Source organism: Sinohyriopsis cumingii, chromosome 14 (genome assembly GCF_028554795.1).
Source record: "Sinohyriopsis cumingii isolate HCF-2022 chromosome 14, ASM2855479v2, whole genome shotgun sequence".
NCBI lineage: Eukaryota > Metazoa > Mollusca > Bivalvia > Unionida > Unionidae > Sinohyriopsis > Sinohyriopsis cumingii.
This window is the reverse complement of record NC_142974.1, coordinates 35,687,586-35,709,502: the sequence shown is the minus strand read 5'-3', so window position 1 is coordinate 35,709,502 and position 21,917 is coordinate 35,687,586. Positions and strand designations below refer to the sequence as shown.

At 36.2% G+C, this 21,917-nt stretch overlaps 1 protein-coding gene across 1 annotated transcript in view; it reads left to right on the top strand.

Moving 5' to 3' along the window:
* LOC149783569 (uncharacterized) overlaps positions 1-21,917 on the top strand; it is a 194,812-nt gene that overhangs the window by 79,770 nt on the left and 93,125 nt on the right. Inside the window, exons 6-10 of the mRNA XM_089931831.1 lie at positions 318-419; positions 6,253-6,425; positions 14,235-14,324; positions 18,915-18,946; positions 21,242-21,315. Coding sequence (XP_089787957.1) covers positions 318-419; positions 6,253-6,425; positions 14,235-14,324; positions 18,915-18,946; positions 21,242-21,315 — 471 coding nt within the window. The remainder of the gene's footprint in view (positions 1-317; positions 420-6,252; positions 6,426-14,234; positions 14,325-18,914; positions 18,947-21,241; positions 21,316-21,917) is intronic.

Below are 21,917 nucleotides of genomic sequence, written 5' to 3'. Positions count from 1 at the left end.
AAATACTGGTCCCAACATTGATCACTTGGAATGGTTAAATATTTAATTGGAACTTAGGGGTCAGTCCCTTCCTTCCCTTTTAAATATTACCTAATAATCTTGAAAGTGAGGCAAACAACCTCTTATCTTAAAAAAGCAAACAACTTTGATCATTGAGCTTGGGACCAGTAAACTGCAAAGTAGTCTACTTTAGTTCACTAAAGAAAATACATTTTTCAAAGTGTTGTAAGATACAATTCAGGGCAATGTAATGTTTATATAAGTGTATACTTCATCATAAACTCTGTGTGGGCTATATCATCACTGTCATTAACCAGATGAGGAGGCTGAAGTGGGTGATATGTCTGGCGATGAGAATTCGACAGAGAGAGGTGGACAGAACAGGTCTGGAGGCAGGGCAAGAAAGAAATTGTACAGAGGTAGAGTAGCCATCCCCAATCTATGTAACCACATTTTTATGGAATTGTTGCAATATGATGCATTAATATATGATGCATACTTGAGCAGAATAACAATGGACTGATTATGTATACTGTCAGGGAGATATCAGGCAAACAGAATACCAATCTCTGACTAAGTATACTGGCATTGAGATGTCAGGCAAACATAATATCAGTCTCTGACTAGCTATACTGGCAGTGAGATGTCAGGCAAACATAATACCAATCTCTGACTAGGTATAGACTGGCAGTGAGATGTCAGGCAAACAGAAAACCAGTCTCTGACTAGGTATAGTGGCAGTAAGATGTCAGGCAAACAGAATACCAATCTCTGACTAGGTATAGTGGCAGTAAGATGTCAGGCAAACATAATACCACTCTCAGACTAGGTATGGTGGCAGTAAGATATCAGGTAAACATAATACCAATCTCTGACTATGTATTGTGGCAGTGAAATATCAGGCAAACATAATACCAATCTCTGACTGGGTATAGTGGCAATATGATGGCAGGCAAACAGAATACCAATCTCTGACTAAGGTACAGTGGCAGTAAGATGTCAGGCAAACAGAATACCAATCTCTGACTAGGTATAGTGGCAGTGAGATGGCAGGCAAGCAGTTTTTATTGCATACTTGGGAGTGTACATGAAGGCGCTATTACATTTTAGCAGAGATGGTATCAAAATTTAACCAAACTGACTATAGCAAACTTCGAAGTCATATAATAATATTTATTACCTAGCCATTTAATCTTAAATAGTTGATTTGACATTCAGTACAGATCCATTGCTTTGGCAGTGTGGGGTTGATTGGTCAAAAGATCCATTATTTTGACCATGTGGGGTTGGGGTGGTGGGAAGATCCATTGCTTTGACAGTGTGGAATTGGGGTTGGTGGGAAGATCCATTGCTTTGACAGTGTGGAATTGGGGTTGGTGGGAAGATCCATTGCTTTTACAATGTGGGGTTGAGTGGTTGAAATATTTGTTGTTTAGTCCATGTGGGGTTAGGGTGGTGGGAAGATCCATTGCTTTGACAATGAGTATTGGAATGGTGGAAGGAGTAAGTAGATAAAACTCCATTTGTGTTTTGTTCTTAACTGGTATGGTACAGGGATTCCTCAAAGCTGTCAGGCTGAGATAAATCTCTGCCAATGAAATGAGTTTTTTCTTGACTAGGAACAACACACATGAGTAAATTTCTATCTTGATTAAATATTCGCTCATTTATTCTTTGAAATATTTTCTGCCATATGTTTTGTTTGGAATTCAAAACTTTGAAATGTATCAATTTTGATTATGTTCATCACAGCATATCATGTTGATGGCATTGAAAACCCCTCAATATTTCTTGTCTGGGTGTGGAACTGATTATCTATATCAAGCACCACCATCTGGATTGACCATTTGCATCAAATCAGGTCAGCAGTACAGACTGACCATCTGTATCCATAACCAGGTCAGCAGTACAGACTGACCATCTGTATCCAACACCAGGTCAGCAGTATAGGATTAAAGGGCATGTAATAAATAGCCAGGAAAAATGCAGAGATTTGATCCTTTGCAGCAGATTTTTATGATTAATGAAGAATAAAATGGTCTAATCTGCTCTTAAAGGGGCCAAAAAGTTAGGTTGGATATAATAATAATAATAATAATAATAATAATAATAATAATAATAAAGCTTTATTTACAGAGGGTGACTCATTAGTCAAGGACTTTTCTCCCTTGAGGCCCTCTTAAGGAGAGTATAACAATGCACATTATATGAAGATAGCAATAATTGCTGTGTATTTTAACATCTTTAGTATTAAAATAATATGGCAGTGAGCTGGATGGTCTGAATCAATGACAGCACAGTGCTGACAGGTGATAGCATAGTCAAATGCCTATTGAAAAGTCCAATTACTCTGTGTTAAATAGGCAATTAGTTTTTGTGTCACCTTCTGGTGGCTAAGGCATTGAATTGGAATCCTCATTGTTACATGAACATTTGGGTTTAATGTTGCTTTTTGGTGGATATATATAAGCAGTGAGCTGAAATACTCTGTGTTAAATGGGCAGTTGGCTCTTATATTATGAGTTGTTGGATTTTTAAGCAGTGAATAGTCATAGTCAGTTGGACACTAGTGTCATCTGTTGGTGGCTAAGGCAGTGAGATGGAGTACTCTGTGCCAAATAGACAGTTGGCTCTTATATTATGAGTTGTTGGATTTTTAAGCTGTGAATAGTCATAGGCAGTTGGACACTAGTGTCATCTGTTGGTGGCTAAGGCAGTGAGATGGAATATTCAATGTTAAATGGGCATTTGACTCTGATGTCACCTGTCAGTGGATACATAGGCAATGTGCTGGAACACTCAGTGTTTAAATAAGCAGTTGATTCTTGTATCACCTGTTGGTGGATAAGGCAGTGAGTCAGAATATTCATGGGCAGCAGACTAATGTTGCCTGTTGGTAGTGTTAAGGCAGTGAGTTAGAATACTCATGGGCAGCTGACTCAAATTGCCTGTTGGTAGATAAGGCAGTGAGCTGGAATACTCAGTATTTAAATGTTTCATGAAAGGTTTGGAAAGCTGTAGTGGACAGTAATCAATTACCATGGCCAGGAGGTTGATGTTGCTTTTCATTGTTACCATCCCAGAGGTAAAAAAACAGAAAAATCTCTTGTAGATACAGAATGACTGCTTCACTAACACATTAGTAAGATGCTCTTTTTAACCAGCTGACACTTCTGTCTCAATTTGTAAGTAAACATCAGACCAAGTAAAATGAAATATTCAAAGCAAAGCTCATTGTTATCATGTCTTTTCTGGAGAAAACAAAATGAGTCATGGCAATGCTGATGGTGTCACTGGCATCATTGTCAAGTTTTGAACAAGCCAAAAATTCTGAAAAATGTTCCATGCCAAACTCATTTCTTTTTCTTTAGGTCTCATGAACATGGATCTCTTTCTAAATGATTTAAAAACGTTTACCTATTTTTGATATTAACAAATGTATGCATGCACATTTTATTATGTTTATATTGTCTGTCTTCTAGTTACATGTACATTTTATTCTAATGTTTTGCATTTGTCTGTCTTCCAATTTTTTGATATTATGGTGTGCATCTTTTTTTCTTTTAATTACCTGTACATTTTATTTTGATATTTTGCATATGCCAGTTTCCCAGTTATGTTTATGCATCCTTTAATAGTGATGAAAGATATTATGGACTGATGACATCAGCTGCAATCATTGTGTAAAACATTGATAATCAAATTAAGCTAGAATCACATGTCTTGAAAAGTAAGATATTCTAGGAATGACTTCATCACTTGTCTTGAAAAGTACAACATGCATGGAACGACTTGATCACTTGTCTTGAAAAGTACAACATGCATGGATTGACTTGATCACTTGTCTTGAAAAGTACAACATGCATGGAATGACTTGATCACATGTCTTGAAAAGTATAACATGCTTGGAATGACTTGATCACTTGTCTTGAAAAGTACAACATTCATGGAAGGACTTGATCACTTGTCTTGAAAAGTACAACATGCATGGAATGACTTGATCACTTGTCTTGAAAAGTACAACATTCATGGAATGACTTGATCACTTTTCTTGAAAAGTACAACATGCATGGAATGACTTGATCACTTGTCTTGAAAAGTACAACATTCATGGAATGACTTGATCACTTTTCTTGAAAAGTACAACATGCATGGAATGACTTGATCACTTGTCTTGAAAAGTACAACATGCATGGAATGACTTGATCACTTGTCTTGAAAAGTACAACATGCATGGAATGACTTGATCACTTGTCTTGAAAAGTAAGACATTCTTCGAATGATTTCATCACTTGTCTTGAAAGGTAAGACAATGACTCAATCACTTGTCTTGAAAAGTAAGACAATGACTCAATTACTTGTCTTGAAATTTAGTAAGACATGCATGGAATGATTTCATCACTTGTCTTGAAAGGTAAGACAATGACTCAATCACTTGTCTTGAAAAGTAAGACATGCATGGAATGACTTGATCACTTGTCTTGAAAAGTACAACATGCATGGAATGACTTAATCACTTGCCTTGAAAAGTAAGAATGCTTGGAATGACTTCATCACTTGTATTGAAAAGTACAACATGCTTGGAATGAGTTAATCACTTGTCTTGGAAAGTAAGGCATGCTTGGAATGATTTCATCACTTGTCTTGAAAAGTAAGACTATGACTCACTGACACTTGTCTTGAAATCTAAGACATGCTTGGAATGATTTCATCACTTGTATTGAAAAGTAAGACATGCTTGGAATGACTTCATCACTTGTCTTGAAAAGTAAGACATGCATGGAATGACTTGACCACTTGTCTTGAAAAGAAAGGCAATCACTCAATCACTTGTCTTGAAAAGTAAGACATCATTTGGAATGACTTAATCACTTGTCTTGAAAAGTACAACATGTCTGGAATAACTTGATCACTTGTTTTGAAAAGTATGACATACTTGGAGTGACTTGATCACTTGTCTTCAAAAGTATGACATACTTGGAGTGACTTGATCACTAGTCTTGAAGAGTAAGACGTACATGGAGTGGCATCATTAGCAGATGTAAACTTGCCAGATTAGGTTAAAGATGAGTTAAAGCCAAATTTACTTTAGGTGACAGTGTGCATAGCACTGTTATAGAATTTACCTTGATGGATGAAAGACCCTGTGCTGTAATGTAAAATGTCAAAGCCTCTGCATCATACTGTATAACACAAACACATTGAATGTCTTGGCCTACATTCTATGTCTTGGCCTACATTCTATGTATTGGCCTACATTCTATGCATTGGCCTACATTCTATGTATTGGCCTTCATTCTATGCATTGGCCTACATTCTATATATTGGCCTACATTCTATGCATTGGCCTACATTCTATGTCTTGGCCTACATTCTATGCATTGGCCTACATTCTATGCATTGGCCTACATTCTATGTATTGGCCTACATTCTATGCATTGGCCTACATTCTATGTCTTGGCCTACATTCTATGCATTGGTCTACATTCTATGTCTTGGCCTACATTCTATGCATTGGCCTACATTCTATGTCTTGGCCTACATTCTATGCATTGGCCTACATTCTATGTATTGGCCTACATTCTATGCATTGGCCTACATTCTATGCATTTTTCTTTGAGTGATTAAAAGTGGTGGAAGGAGCCATGTTTGCGTAATTGTTAGAGCAACAGATTCATAATCCATGGATCAAAGGTTCAGTACCTGGCCAGGACAGCCCAGGTTGGCTGCCTCAGCATGTCATTGGGAAAGGTATTTTGCTCCAAGAATTTGGGGTTTCATGCAACTAATAATGTGTTAAAAATGCCATTTTAAATGATATTAATATAACTGACAGTTTCTGCAATCCAAATTTATAATTGTGGTATATTCCCATGTTGTTTGAATTTGGTCAAATAGTACCTGGAATTGGTCATATCATAGCCTGGAGACATGAGACAATTTTGTATCAAAGATAATTTTGAGTGTTTGCTCTATTTACCTTGTGTAATGCTAGATCATGTAAAAACTGCACTTCTTAATGTGGACATTGGATCCCAAAGGAATACACTTATAAAAATGGAAACACTTTGTATAAAAGACAATTTACAGTAGAAAGATTCTTTATATGGGTACAAGAAGTTTAGAATATTGGTCTAATTGTTTGTGTTGGTGGGAGAAGGGGTGTAGTGAGTGAAGGATCAAATAACAGAAGATCTTGGGTTCATAGTAATGGCAATTATTTTTTGATACGTTTGATTTTTTCAATTTTAGCTCCACCTGCATTTAAACCCAGGAAGTCAGCAAGGAGGCAGATTTTGTCCCGCTCTCCTTTCAGCACTAATCGGACATATGATATTAGAGTAGGATCAGGTTTCCAGCCTCAAAAGAGTGACAAGTCACCAACTCAGTTCAAAGATTTCAAGAAATTAGACAGAACCTGGACTGTGAGTAGCATGAAAATCCATATTTTTATGCAATTAGTTTACTGTTTAGAGGATGCTTAATATAAGTTTGTTGTAAGGTAGTTATATTTGTCAGAAAACGTGTCTTAGGCTATTCAAGAATATGGTCCTCACTTTATGCTATCCAAGAATATGGTCCTTACTTTGAGCTATCCAAGAATATGGTCCTCACTTTATGCTATCCAAGAATGTGGTCCTTACTTTGAGCTATCCAAGAATATGGTCCTCACTTTATGCTATCCAAGAATGTAGTCCTTACTTTGAGCTATCCAAGAATATGGTCCTCACTTTCAGCTATACAAAAATATGGTTCTCACATTGGGCTCTCCATCAATATGGTAGCAACTTTTGGTTCTTCAACAATATGGTCCACACTTTGGGCCATCCAAGAATTTGGTCTCCCCTTTCTGATGTTGTTGTCATTGTTGTTGGCATATGTGCTTGCTGTAAACATTGCATTTTGTTCAGTTTCTCTTGACACTGTTTAACATTCATGAAACATCATGTGTTTGTTAATTGTGGAGGGTACTGGTCATCACAGACAAAAGGAGATCACAGCAACCTGCTTTTAATGTTCTAATGACTGTCAGGCTTTTGCATTAGGCTTAGTTTTTCTGACAGTGTTGCATGTACAGTCATCAAACTTGTTGGGTGGTTTTATGATTATATATACTTCTGACCATGGGAAAAAGTAAATAACAGCAACCTACATTTTTGCTCTTGTGACTTTGCAAGATTTGTGGATTATGACCTAGATAGCAGATGAAACTTAATATTTTGCAGAATTTATGTGGGATAGATCATGACAGTAAGAGATAAAACTTGAAAGTTAAATAGACTGGGACATGTCTTCACCCACTGGTGTCATATTAACAATGTCAGATCACTCTCAACCTTCATTCCCTATATTTGACATCATCCTACGTTTCTTTTTGGGGACAAGAAGCTAGCCCCTATCACAAGGGATGCCATTCCATGATTTCAGACATGTTTAGACATCATGGAAGAGACAATATTAATTGCAACAATGATCTTTCTGACTGGTCCAATTTCAAAATAACCAGGTAATACTTGCTCACATTGTTCCCAAACTCGAACCTCTATTTGGTCTTGATGTGACTCACCTCATCTAAGTTTGAACCCTTGAGTTAGCTGCATCACTGTCCTGAACTACATGCAAGTTCCATTTGATGCCTCATTTGTACTAACGACACAACCTGGATTGCAAGTTCCATTTGATGCCTTGGTTGTCTTAATGACACAACCTAGATTGCAAGCTCCATTTGATGACTTGGTTGTCTTAATGACACAAGTTAGACTGCAAGTTCCATTTGATGACTTGGTTGTCTTAATGACACAACCCAGTATGCAAGTTCCATTGGATGACTTGGTTATCTTAATGACACAACCCAGAATGCAAATTCCATTTGATGACTTAGTTGTACAACCTGGATTTATTTCAAAGACTGGGTTACTGTCAATAGATAATAAAAAAATATTTATTCACCCTCTCTCCTTGATTTATCTGTTGTGAGAAGCACAGCAGCATGACCTGGAACATGCTCTCAGCTTAGTTGCATGGTGGATTTCTGCAGTAAACAACATTAAAGGCTCTTTCTATTGGTTAAGGCAGGAACACAATATATGATCTCACTGTCTTTTCACTAGGAGAAGTTTATACAACAGGGTGATGTGGGTAGAGGTTGGATGCTTAAGCATTTTTTCCTCCTGATACCTATTCTTCTAATATTAATGAGATTGCATGGCATATTTGATGGAGAAGGGAAAGTTTTTAGTAAATTATGTTTCTCAAAATACTTGCCTAATCACATTACTATCAACCTTCCCCCTCCTTTCCTATCAGATTGGAACATCCTATTATAGATTTAGCTCAAGCATGAACCTGTGAACTCTTTATCAGACTAATTTCATTTTGTAAGGCTGGTTCAGGCCTAGGATGCTCAGCTTCAGGCCTAGGATGCTCAATGTGAGGCCTTGGATGTTCAGTGTGAGGCCTAGGATGTTCAGCTTTAGGCCTAGGATGCTCAGCATCAGGCCTAGGATGCTCAGTGTCAGGCCTTGGATGTTCAGTGTGAGGCCTATGATGGTCAGTGTCAGGCCTTGGATGTTCAGTGTGAGGCCTAGGATGTTCAGCTTTAGGCCTAGGATGCTCAGCTTCAGGCCTAGGATGCTCAGCTTCAGGCCTAGGATGTTCAGTGTGAGGCCTAGGATGCTCAGCTGGTCAATATGATACATTGAAATATGAGCAGGGATGCTCACAGAATTATTTATATGGAAGAGCATAAATGTAGTGGTCAGCTATTATGTTTACAGCTTTAGGCCACAACCTGTCTAGAGGTAAAATCCAGGGATGGGGTGGGGTGGGGAGGGGGGGCATGTGCTCTACTCCCTTGCCCCTATGTGCGGGTGCCCATGCATGTGAGTGAAAATAAATGACAGTCATGATTACACAAATACATGTACGTAATAATTTTTCTCCTCTCAAATTAATTGAGTGAATCTGACTTTTAAAATGCTCTTATCAGTGGATCAAAAGTGAGGTCACATGCCTATTTTTTTTAAACATTTGTGTATATCATGTAAGGAATAAAAGTGCTGTTGACAATTTATACAGTAAACAAATATCATCGATGACAGTTAGATAATAAGCAGATAAATATGATCTTGGCTTATCTACAAGTGCTTATTTATAACTAATTTACATTAATAACTGACCTTTAAGGGTCAAAAGACTTCTGATAATCTGTTGGTCTTAAGCTATGACAGTACATGTTGAAAAATGTTTTTTATCTGGCATGCTCTTGGGAAAGCAAGCTTACTACAGTGTTTTCTACAACAGTGTTACCTAATGCTGGAGAGAAAATTTTAATATATATTCATCACAATTTATACATGGTTTTAGAAAAAGGTTAAAATAAAAGAAGGAAGCAAACAAGAAAGTTCTGTGAGTAGTAATATGATAAATCCCAGAACTGATGTGTTGAGAGAAAACAACAACAACAACTCCCTCCAACCCCACACAATTTAAAACATCCACATATTCATAGAAATTTCTATCTTTGGAGTTTATTGATAAGTAGGTTTGAAATATTTCATGTAAATTTTACTTCAAAAGAACAAGAAGATTGAATGTGAGCAAGAAATGAGCTCCATATTTGGGCAAAATTATTAGAATTAAGGAGTCTTTACATGCTTATTAAAAGACTCAATGTCTATTTGCAGTAGAATTAAAAAAAACAACAGTATTTTCATCTATGTTTTGATCAATCATTTGATAATAAACAACTATTTTTCAAGATATTAATAATTATTCTTTTAATAATAATAATAATAATAATAATCATGATAATACTACTGCTATTACTAATACTATTATTATTATTATTATTACACCTCTCCCTCGATAACTTGTGCACATTGGGGTCCAAAAACATAGTCTGCACTATAGGGGGCGAGTTACTAAGTGACCTCCCAAAAATCCGGGGGGACTGGGCTGTTTAATGACTGAATCCTTGTTTTACAATCGTGTCAAGAATAATTGTCAATAAAGTGCTTTTTCTGATGAAGATATTTGTTATTCTGTATAAATTACATTTATTTTTTAAATGTCTGACAGATGAAAGATTGATAACATGATTCCAACTGGTTTTAACAACCAACATGGTGTGGAAAAATATGCATGTATTATGTCACAGCTTTTTGTTTTGTTGATTAGTCTGGATCCAGGAGTGTTGTGGGTAGTATTTTCCCCAAAAAGGATCTTCCAAGCAGGAAACCAGACTAACTGTTGATACACTATCAAACAAGATTCCTTTTTATAAAATAAACTAAACATTTTGTGAGACCATCGTCTATGTCAAAACTCAATTTTTTAATTGTTCAATTAGTAAGATAGTAATGGTGTGATTTCATTGTAAGTAACAGTGATACTTCTTATCATCCTTGAGGATATCACTATATGTGAATTCATTAATTCTCTGAAACTTGTTTTCCCAACAATTGTCCTTGTCTGTGAAACAAAGCTCTTTATTTTATGAAGTACTCATTTTGCTTGGTTGCCTTGCTATCTTTAATCAGTTATGACTGAGTAGGTTAACTTAAGGTAGTTTAGTTAAATTACATACACAATAACATTTATAACAGTGTTTGATTGATAGACTGAAATGAGTTACTGAAATATCCCAGGGGCTGCTGGTTTGTAAGCATGTAGGATTTAACTTTTTTGTTAATTCCAACTCATTTGATTCAAAACACATAATTAACGTGATAATAGAAAAGGAGGCCTGTTTTTTATTTAATTTAACAATACAACAAATGTTTCCACTAGTCTCATATCAAAAAACAGTCGGCACTTAAATAGGTTCCCAGAGAAACACTCATGGACATAGCTGTTATGGTAGTACTGCCTCCACTAGGCGTATTAAAGTGATATTTTCATTGATCGAAATTTCCTTGAATATCATTAATTACGGTGTACTAAGAATGTTGTTTCAAAGAAAATGTAACAAATTTTATGACTTCTTTTTAAAGTTGATATTTCATAATGTAAAATAAAATTTTCAGGTCCTATCTAACGTTTTTGATGATAAAATGAGCAATATATCATAGTTTCTGTTACCAATTTTGATTGCAATTTTCTTCAAATTCAACAAATAGGGATCAATTTTGGGGTATTTTCTGATATAAAAATGGGATCCACACCTGACCCTGCATTATAAGTTGGTTCCCGAGTTATTAGGGTGCAAGTTATTGAGGGAGTGGTTTATTATTATTATTATTATTAATATTATTATTATTTAAGGTCAGGCCTTGTTCAAGAAAGTTCTAAACCCATGGTTTTGTATACATTTTTTCTCAAATTTTCTACTTTTATAACTAATAACTCATTAATTAAATTTTAAAAAAAGGATTTCTGTAAGACTCATCCTTCAGAAAATGCATTACACTATTGGCTGTCAGCGACTAGTGACAAAATTTAGCAGAGGACTAAACAAATCATGGTTTAGATTGACAAATTTTGATTTAACTGAAGGACCATTAGAAAGATTGATTTTGCAATTACTAGTGCTAACAGTGACATCAAATTCAGTATGTGTTCATGTAATGGACATGCACCATTGGAAAATTGTAATCCCATTTTTAATTATTTTCATATTAACTAGCACTCATTAAGATTTCAATACACCATGCTACACTTCAGCCAGTGCTCAAACAGATCTTTATACATTCTACTACACTTCAACCAGTGCTCATCCAGATCTTAATACATTTTACTACACTTCAACTAGTGCTCATCCAATCTTAAGACATTCAACTACACTTCAACCAGTACTCATCCAGATCTTAATACATTCTACTGCACCTCAATCAGTGTACGAACAGATCTTAATACATTCTACTACACTTCAACCAGTGCTCAATCAGATCTCACTACATTCTACTAAACTTCAACTAGTGCTCATCCAGATATCCATGCATTCTACTACACTTCAACCAGTGCTCATCCAGATCTTAATACATTCTACTACACTTCAACCAGTGCTCAAACAGATCTTAATACATTCTACCACACTTCAACCAGTGCTCATCCAGATCTTAATACATTATACTGCACTTCAACTAGTGCTCAAACAGATCTTAATACATTCTACTACACTTCAACCAGTGCTCAACCAGATCTCACTACATTCTACTAAACTTCAACTAGTGCTCATCCAGATATCCATGCATTCTACTACACTTCAACCAGTACTCATCCAGATCTTAATACATTCTACTACACTTCAACCAGTGCTCAAACAGATCTTAATACATTCTACCACACGTCAACCAGTGCTCAAACAGATCTTAATACATTATACTTCACTTCAACTAGTGCTCAAACAGATCTTAATACATTCTACTACACTTCAACCAGTGCTCAACCAGATCTCACTACATTCTACTAAACTTCAACTAGTGCTCATCCAAATCTCCATACATTCTACTACACTTCAACCAATGCTCAGACAGATCTTAATACATTCTACTACACTTCAACAAGTGCTCAACCAGATTCTACTACACTTCAACCAGTGCTCAAACAGATGTTAATACCTTCTACTACACTTCAGTGCTCATCCAGATCTCAATGCATTCTATTACACTTCAACCAGTGCTCAAACAGATCTTAATACTTTCTCCTGCACTTCAAGCAGTGCTCACAAAGATCTTAATACATTATACTACACTTCAACCAGTGCTCATCCATATCTCACTACATTCTACTAAACTTCAACTAGTGCTCATCCAAATCTCCATACATTCTACTAAACTTCAACCAGTGCTCAACCAGATCTTAATACATTCTACTACACTTCAGCCAGTGCTCAGACAGATGTTAATACCTTCTACTACACTTCAGTGCTCATCCAGATCTCAATACATTCTACTACACTTCAGCCAGTGATCAAACATATATTAATACATTCTACTGCACTTCAACCAGTGCTCATCCAGATCTTAATACATTCTACTACAGTTCAACCAGGGCTCATCCAGATCTCAATACGTTCTACTACACTTCAACCAGTGCTCAAACAGATCTTAATACTTTCTACTGCACTTCAACCAGTGCTCAAAAAGATCTTAATATATTCTACTACACTTCAACCAGTGATCATCCATATATCAATACATTCTACTACACTTCAACCAGTGCTCAAACAGATATAAGTACATTCTACTACACTTCAACCAGTGCTCAAACATATCTTAATACATTCTACTACACTTCAACCAGTGCTCATCCAGATCCCAATACATTCTACTACACTTCAACCAGTGCTCAAACAGATCTTAATAAATTCTACTACACATCAACCTGTGCTCATCCAGATCTCACTACATTCTACTATACTTCAACCAGTGCTCAAACAGATCTTGCTACATTCTATTACACCTCAACCAGTGTGCAAACTGATTTATCTACATTCTTCTACACTTCAACCAGTGCTCAAACAGATATTGCTACATTCTACTAAACTTCAACCAGTGCTTAAACAGATCTCACTACAATCTGCTACAGTTCAATCGGTGCTTAAACAGATGTCACTACATTCCATTACACTTCAACATGTACTAAAGCAGATTTTGCTACATTCTACTACACTTAAACCAGTGCTCAAGCAGATTTGGCTACATTCTACTACACTTAAACCAGTGCTCAAACTGATTTATCTACATTATATTACACTTCAACCAGTGCTCAAACAGATATTGCTACATTCTGCTACAGTTCAGTCAGTGCTCAAACAGATCTCACTACATTCTGTTACACTTCAGTCAGTGCTCAAACAGATCTTGCTACATTCTACTACACTCCAACCAGTGCTCAAACAGATCTTGCTACATTCTGCTACAGTTCAGTCAGTGCTCAAACAGATCTCACTACATTCTGTTACACTTATATCAGTACTCAAACAAATCTCACTACATTTTAGTACACTTCAACCAGTGCTCAAACATATTTTGCTACATTCTACTACACATTAACATGTGTCACCTTAAACATTGCTCAGCCAGACTGTACTACATTCTAGTACACACACATCATCTAGTACTCTGGGTTTTTTCACACCCCTTTCCAGTATTGTCTAAGTTATTCATATTTGAGTGTGCCATGATGTATGAAATTATACTGTCCGCAACATCACACACATATATTGCTTGTGTGGATGGTGTTGTTAAATGCAGAAGAATCAAATGCTATAACTCCCCCCTTTATTTCAGGCCCCTAAAAAGTTTGAAGTGAAGCCACATGAAAAGAGTGCAACCATCTTCTGGACACCCAGCCCTCCTAGAGACAAAAAAACGGCTAAGGTAACAGTAGTACAAGTTACTTCACTTATCTGTCCATCAGTTTATCTGTCTATCAGTGATTCATTGGTTTTGTGAATTCCTATGTTGCAATTCAGGAATAGTGAGGAATTAGTTCTGGGAACATATTTTTAGTTTTCTTTGACAGTTTAAATTGTTTTAGATTTTTAATTAATTTTGATTAACCTTGGTTCTTCATAATGCTGTCCCTTTTTATACTGCCTGTTATTATATTAATGTCATGGTTTTAAGGTTTACATTATAAGGCTGCCCTTGTTATAATGCCCTCTTATACTGTTCTGTATGTTATAATGCCCCTCATACTGATGCACTTTTTATAGTGCTTCTCATTATACTGCTGCCCTTGTTATAATACCCTATTATACTGCTCTGTGTGTTATAATACCCTTCATACAGATGCAGTTTTTACAGTACTTCTCAGTATACTGTTAATCTTGTTATAATACCCCTCATTATACTGCTGCACTTGTTATAATGCTACTCAGTATACTGCTGCCCTTGTTATAATGTTTCTAATTATACTGATGCCCTTGTTACTATGCTCAGTAATATACTTTTGCCCTTGTTATAATGCTCACTGATATACTTTTGCCCTTGTTATAATGCTTGACATTATACTTCAGACATTGTTATGATGTGGATATGTTTGTGGATCTTATTAAGTTGGTTACATTATCTTATCATTACAACTTGATTTCACTTTTATTTTAGGTCCAGATTCCTGAGAACCTGTTCTTATGTAATTTCACATAATTAAATGCTCTATTTTTGTGTTCTAGTGCACTGTCGTAACACATTCCTCATTATAAAGTTACCTAACTTCTAATTTGGGTCACTTTATCCAAACATTGTTACAAATTTGCAAACAACTATTGCCCCTCGCTATGTTCAGGGGAGTCATAACAGGGCACCGAGTTATATAATGGATATGTTTATGAGTCACTTTAATTGTGACCCCTTACACTGAGGTACTTTTAATGTGATCCCTTTATACTGAGGTAATTTTTAAGTTGGATCTACTTATTCTGAGGTATTTATAATATTAAAACTACATTTATTTACAAAATGAGATCCATAACATAGTCTGATAATTCAAACCACCAACCCGTATTGTTACGATGGGAGATCAAGAACTTACTGCCCTGATACGCAGTGCCATGTAGCTCTTTTCCATCAACTTTACTGAATGCCAGTTTTAAAACATATCTTACATAGCAGGCTGAATGATACTAGATGTATTTTTTTATTTAAGAAAATTAATCCCTAGTTCATTTGAATACAGCATTCATCTGCTATCATTGCTTTTGACCAATTTAAATGGATGCCAACTGATCTTGAAAACACATAATTTACTTTGGTCAGGTAAAAGCATCAGAGTTAGTATAAAATGACTAAGCAATTAGACTCTAAGCTGTGCATCAGTGTCAGTTAGACCCCAAGCTGTGCATCAGTGTCAGTTAGACACCAAGCTGTGCATCAGTGTCAGTTAGACCCAAGCTGTGCATCAGTGTCAGTTAGACCCTAAGCTGTGCATCAGTGTCAGTTAGACACCAAGCTGTGCATCAGTGTCAGTTAGACCCCAAGCTGTGCATCAGTGTCAATTAGAACCTAAGCTGTGCATCCATGTCAATTAGACTCTGAACTGTGCAACAGTGTCAATTAGACCCTAAGCTGTGCATCAGTATCAATCAGACTCCAAGCTGTGCATCAGTATCAATTATACCCTAAGCTGTGCAACAGTGTTACTTAGGCTCTAAGCTGTGCATCAGTTTCAGTTAGACCCTAAGCTGTGCATCAGTGTCAGTTAGACCCCAAGCTGTGTATCAGTGTTAGTTAGACCCCAAGCTGTGCATCAGTGTCAGTTAGACCCCAAGCTGTGCATCAATGTCAGTTAGACCCTAAGCTGTGCATCAGTGTCAGTTAGACCCCAAGCTGTGCATCAGTGTCAGTTAGACCCCAAGCTGTGCATCAGTGTCAGTTAGACCCTAAGTTGTGCATCAGTATCAATTAGACTCCAAGCTGTGCATCAGTATCAATTACATGTATACCCTATGATGTGCATCAGTGTCAATTAGACCCTAAGCAGTGCAGCAGTATCAGTTATACCCAATCATATGATCAGTGTCAATTAGGCCCTAAGTTGTGCATCAGTGTAAATTAGACTCTAAGCTGTGCATCAGTATCAGTTAAACCCTAAGCTGTACAGCAGTGTAAGTTAGACCTTAAGCTGTGCATCATTATCAATTAGACCTGAAGCTGTGCATCAGTGTCAATTAGACCCTATTAAGCTGTGCAACAGTATCAATTAGACCTTAAGCTGTGCAACAATGCTAATTATACCCAACGCTGTACGATAGTATCAGCTGAACTCTAGGATATGCAACAGTGTGAGTAATACCCTAAGCTCTACAACAGTGTCAGCTGAACTCTAGGCTATGCAGCAGTGTGAGTAATACCCTAAGCTGTACAACAGTGTCATCTGAACTCTAGGCTATGCAACAGTGTGAGTAAAACCCTAAGCTATACAACACTGGTAGCTGAACTCTAGGCTATGCAACAGTATGAGTAATACCCTAAGCTGTACAACAGTGTCATCTGAACTCTATGCTATGCAACAGTGTGAGTAATACCCCAAGCTGTACAGTAGTGTCAGCTGGATTTGATGGCAATGCATTGTGGAATACATCATCATGATGCCAATGTATTGTCAAATACATAGTCATGATGGCAATGTGTTGTGGAATACACAGTCATGAAGTGTACCTGGCTTTGTGTATCTGCTGTACAATAGTGTCAGCTGGATTCTAGGCTATGCAACAGCGTGAGTTATACCCTAAGCTGTGTGATGGTTTAATTTAGACCCTAACTTGTACAACGGTGTTAGACCAAAGGCTGTGAAACAATGTGAATTAGACCAAAAGTTGTACAAAAGTGTTAGTAAGATCCTAAGATGTGTAACAATGTCAGTAGGACCCTAAGCTGTGCATGTGTCAGTTAGACCCAACACTGTATAACAATGTGAATTAGACCCTAACTTATGCAACAGTGTCAGTTAGATACTAAGCTGTGAAACAGTGTCAGTTAAACTCTAAACTGTGTAAAATTGTCAGTAAAACACTAAGCTTTGCAAGTGTCAGTTACACCCTAAACTGTGGAAAAATGTCAATTAGACCTTAAGTAGTGTAAAAGTGTCAATTAGACACTAAGCTGTGCAAAAATGTCAATTGGACCAAAAGTTTTACAACAGTGTAAGTGAGATCCTAGCTGTGCAACAATGTCATTTAGACTCTAAGCTGTGCAAAAGTGGCAGATAAATCCTAAGCTGTGCTAAGTGTCAGTTAGACCCTAAGCTGTGCTACAGTGTCAGTTAAATCCTAAGCTGTGTTACAGTGTCAGTTAAATCCTAAGCTGTGTTACAGTGTCAGTTAAATCCTAAGATGTGCTACAGTGTCAGTTAGACCCTAAGCTGTGCAAAAGTGGCAGTTAAATCCTAAGCTGTGCTACAGTGTCAGTTAGACCCTAAGTTGTGCTACAGTGTCAGTTAAATCCTAAGCTGTGTTACAGTGTCAGTTAAATCCTAAGATGTGCTACAGTGTCAGTTAGACCCTAAGCTGTGCTACACTGTCAGTTAAATCCTAAGCTGTGCTACAGTGTCAGTTTGACCCTAAACTGTGCTACAGTGACAATTAGACCCTAAGCTCTGTAATAAGTGTTAATATTGATGATCACTATGCAAGATATTCCTTAGAGTTGGCATCCATTTCTGTGGCAGATTGGCTAAGACAAAGTTAAAGATACACATTATAAATATTAGGGTTGTCCTCTTTCATTATAGGAATAGTCCATGACCATAGTTGTGTTGTATGAATGGATGTGCCATCTTGAGGCACATTATTGTAAAGGATCACTGTATATATCATGGGACATTATTAGGGGAAATAAATTCATAGAAACATATATTCTCAAGAGTTGTTCCCCTTGGTACTGAGCTTACTACAGTTTATTTGAGCATCAGTTGGGTCTTGATGACAGATAACAATGTGACTTTTAGATCAGTATTCTCTAAAATACTTATAATGCTTGGGTATTTAAGTTAGGTATAATTATACTAAATTTTAACTTTATAATGATCAAATAATTGTATTTCTGGACTGTGTGCTTCATTTTGTATTGATAGACTTGAATTGCATGTTGTATGTTCATTTTTTCCCCAAATTTATGAGGATCATTTTTTGCTTCTGGACGAAATGACTCTTTAAGGATGGGCACAATATATAAAAGAATTCAAATGTATCATGGTCATGACATAATTGATTTATAAGTGACATCTCAAAGAGAAGTTCTTAGCTTCATGCATATGAAATAGCATTACAGTTCTGAAACCAATTAAATTACAATTTTCTTTCTCTTAAGTCATGCTATAAAATAATGAATATTAAGTTTTTGAACCAGTAGACTGATTAAACTAATCTCCATTTTGCATGGTAAAGAGGAGACTTACTGAGTCATAAAACTGTACATTTACATCAATAGGAATCTGTAATTGTATATCCAAAACATTGTTTGTTTCAGAACAAGACAGGAAGACACGGAGACCACTTCAAGTAAGGCATAATTTTTTTATATATATTCAAAACCAGTGATTCTTTCAGAGTAATAGACTGAGAGATTTAACAAAACATTTCAAGAGGCTAAAGTAAGTTCTCTAAGGTCTGATTTTGTCAAAGGTCATCCATGTGAACTCCAGGTGCAAAACTATCCTACTAGAATGCCTTTTACCATGTGTTAGTTAAGTTGGAAATGTTGTGGAATAAGGACACAGTATTGACTGCAGTGTGCTTTGGAATACATAGTCATTATGGCAATTTGTTGTGGAATACATAGTCATGATGGCATTATGCATTGTGGAATACACCATCATGATGCCAATATATTGTGGAATACATAGTCATGATGCCAATATATTGTGGAATACATAGTCATGATGCCAATTTGTTGTGGAATACATAGTCATGATGGCAATTTGTTGTGGAATACATAGTCATGATGGCAATATATTGTGGAATACATAGTCATGATGGCAATTTGTTATGGAATACATAGTCACGATGGCAATTTGTTGTGGAATACATAGTCATGATGGCAATTTGTTGTGGAATACATAGTCATGATGGCATTATGCATAGTGGAATACATAGTCATGATGGCAATTTGTTGTGGAATACATAGTCATGATGGCAATTTGTTGTGGAATACATAGTCATGATGGCAATATATTGTGGAATACATAGTCATGATGGCATTATGCATAGTGAAATACATAGTCATGATGGCAATTTGTTGTGGAATACATAGTCATGATGGCAATTTGTTGTGGAATACATAGTCATGATGGCAATTTGTTGTGGATTACATAGTAATGATGGCAATTTGTTGTGGAATACATAGTCATGATGGCATTATGCATAGTGGAATACATAGTCATGATGGCAATATATTGTGGAATACATAGTCATGATACCAATATATTGTGGAATACATAGTCATGATGCCAATATATTGTGGAATACATAGTCATGATGGCAATATATTGTGGAATACATAGCCATGATGCCAATATATTGTGGAATACATAGTCATGATGGCAATGTGTTGTGGAATACATAGTCATGATGGCAATTTGTTGTGGAATACATAGTCATGATGGCAATATATTGTGGAATACATAGTCATGATGCCAATATATTGTGGAATACATAGTCATGATGGCAATGTGTTGTGGAATACACAGTCATGAAAGGCTTCAATGTATCTGAATATAAGTGTACCTGGCTTTGTGTATCTGCCTATTAGTGTAGCTGCCTTTTAATGTATCTGACTTTAAGTGTACCTGTCTTTTAGTGCTCCTGACTTTTAGTGTACTTAGCTTTTAGTGTACCTGACTTTTTGTGTACCTGCATTTTTGTGTACCTGACATTTAGTGTACCTGACATTTAGTGTTCATAGCTTTTTTGGTTATTTGGCTTGTAGTATGCCAGACTTCTTAATGTATCTGACTTTTACTAGCAAATCTGGTTTATATGTTAATCCCTTATCTGCATCATTCAATTTTAGGAAAAACAATACGATTTACTGACTTACAAGTGAGTAAAAACTCCTTGACTCACATGATGCCCATTAACCTGATTTTGGAGATGTATCGATTCTGAGGGTTAAGTGTTGTTAGATACAGTGTTTACAGTATGTACATCAAATCCAATCAGAGAAAAATCTCACCTATCTAATATCCATGATTTGACACCAAATTAATCAAACAAACTAATTCATCATTTCATTATGAGACATAATTGTCTAATTTGTCTTTTTCCTGGAGCAAAAACAAAAGACAAAATCTTCCTGGAATATTATGTACATTTCACAAAAAGTGCATCAACTATTTTCCACTCAGTCCTGTGTAGATGACATTGATTTACACCCAACTACACTGTATAATATCCAAGTATTGGATTGTGAAAAATTATAGGTCTTGCAGATTTAAACAAAGAGAAATTTATCAGTGTGTGTAATTATCATCATGTAATAAACAAACAACTGAAAGGAACATGATGGGTATATTTTCTTGACTAAGTTGGCAAAATTCCATTAGGCTATGTCTGCAGAAAAGTTCCATAGCTTTTGTCTCACACGATTTAACATTTTCCCCAAGAATTCTTAAATACTGTGAGTTATCAGTCTTAGTCCCTCTACTACATTCTTTCCTTTTGTCTTCAATTAATACTTATGTATTAGTGTAGAGTTGAACACATTTTACAATTAAAAGATTAGCCAGACTGTAGCGGCCACATTGTTATAAAGTTGATTTGGATTGAACTAATATAATTATTCCTGTAATTTTTTAGGGAAAGAAGACATCGATCAGTCTCCCCACGGCCACCCTCTTTAGATTCTGGTCTAGCAAGTGAGCTTCTCACAGGTCAGTCTATTTATTCTCTGTTGTACATCATATTCGATGTAATACCTGCAAATACCTTAATTAGTACCCTTCATTTTTTGGTCAAAGTTCACAAAGAATTTATGTTACTGACTGCATGCTTCTCAATTTTGGATTTTCATCATGGGATGGAAGTGGGTGCTAAAACCCATCTAAAGATTTCCTTGGAAACTCCTTGGAAATTATCATTTTTCATGTCTTGTTGCCTATTAATTGAATGGATTAGATCAGTCTTAAGTGTGAATCTAACATTGCTATTTTTGCAGCACATCCATACTGGGAAAGGGTAGATGGACCTCCAAACTGGAGAGCTACCAATGATAACAAAAGGAACCAACTGCTCTGGTTCATACATACGCATGTTGGGATTCTTGTTCATGATAATTGTGCACTTATTATGATAAGCTTAAACCTCACAAAAATTTGCCCAAATAATAATTGTTTAAGTAGACAGTATGGGTATTATGTTGAATATGATATGTTGGGTATATTGATTACTCCTTCAATCTCATAGATAGTACTAATGACTGAAGTAAAACACCATGGTGATGCAATGGGCAGTATAGTATTTGGCTTTACTTTTG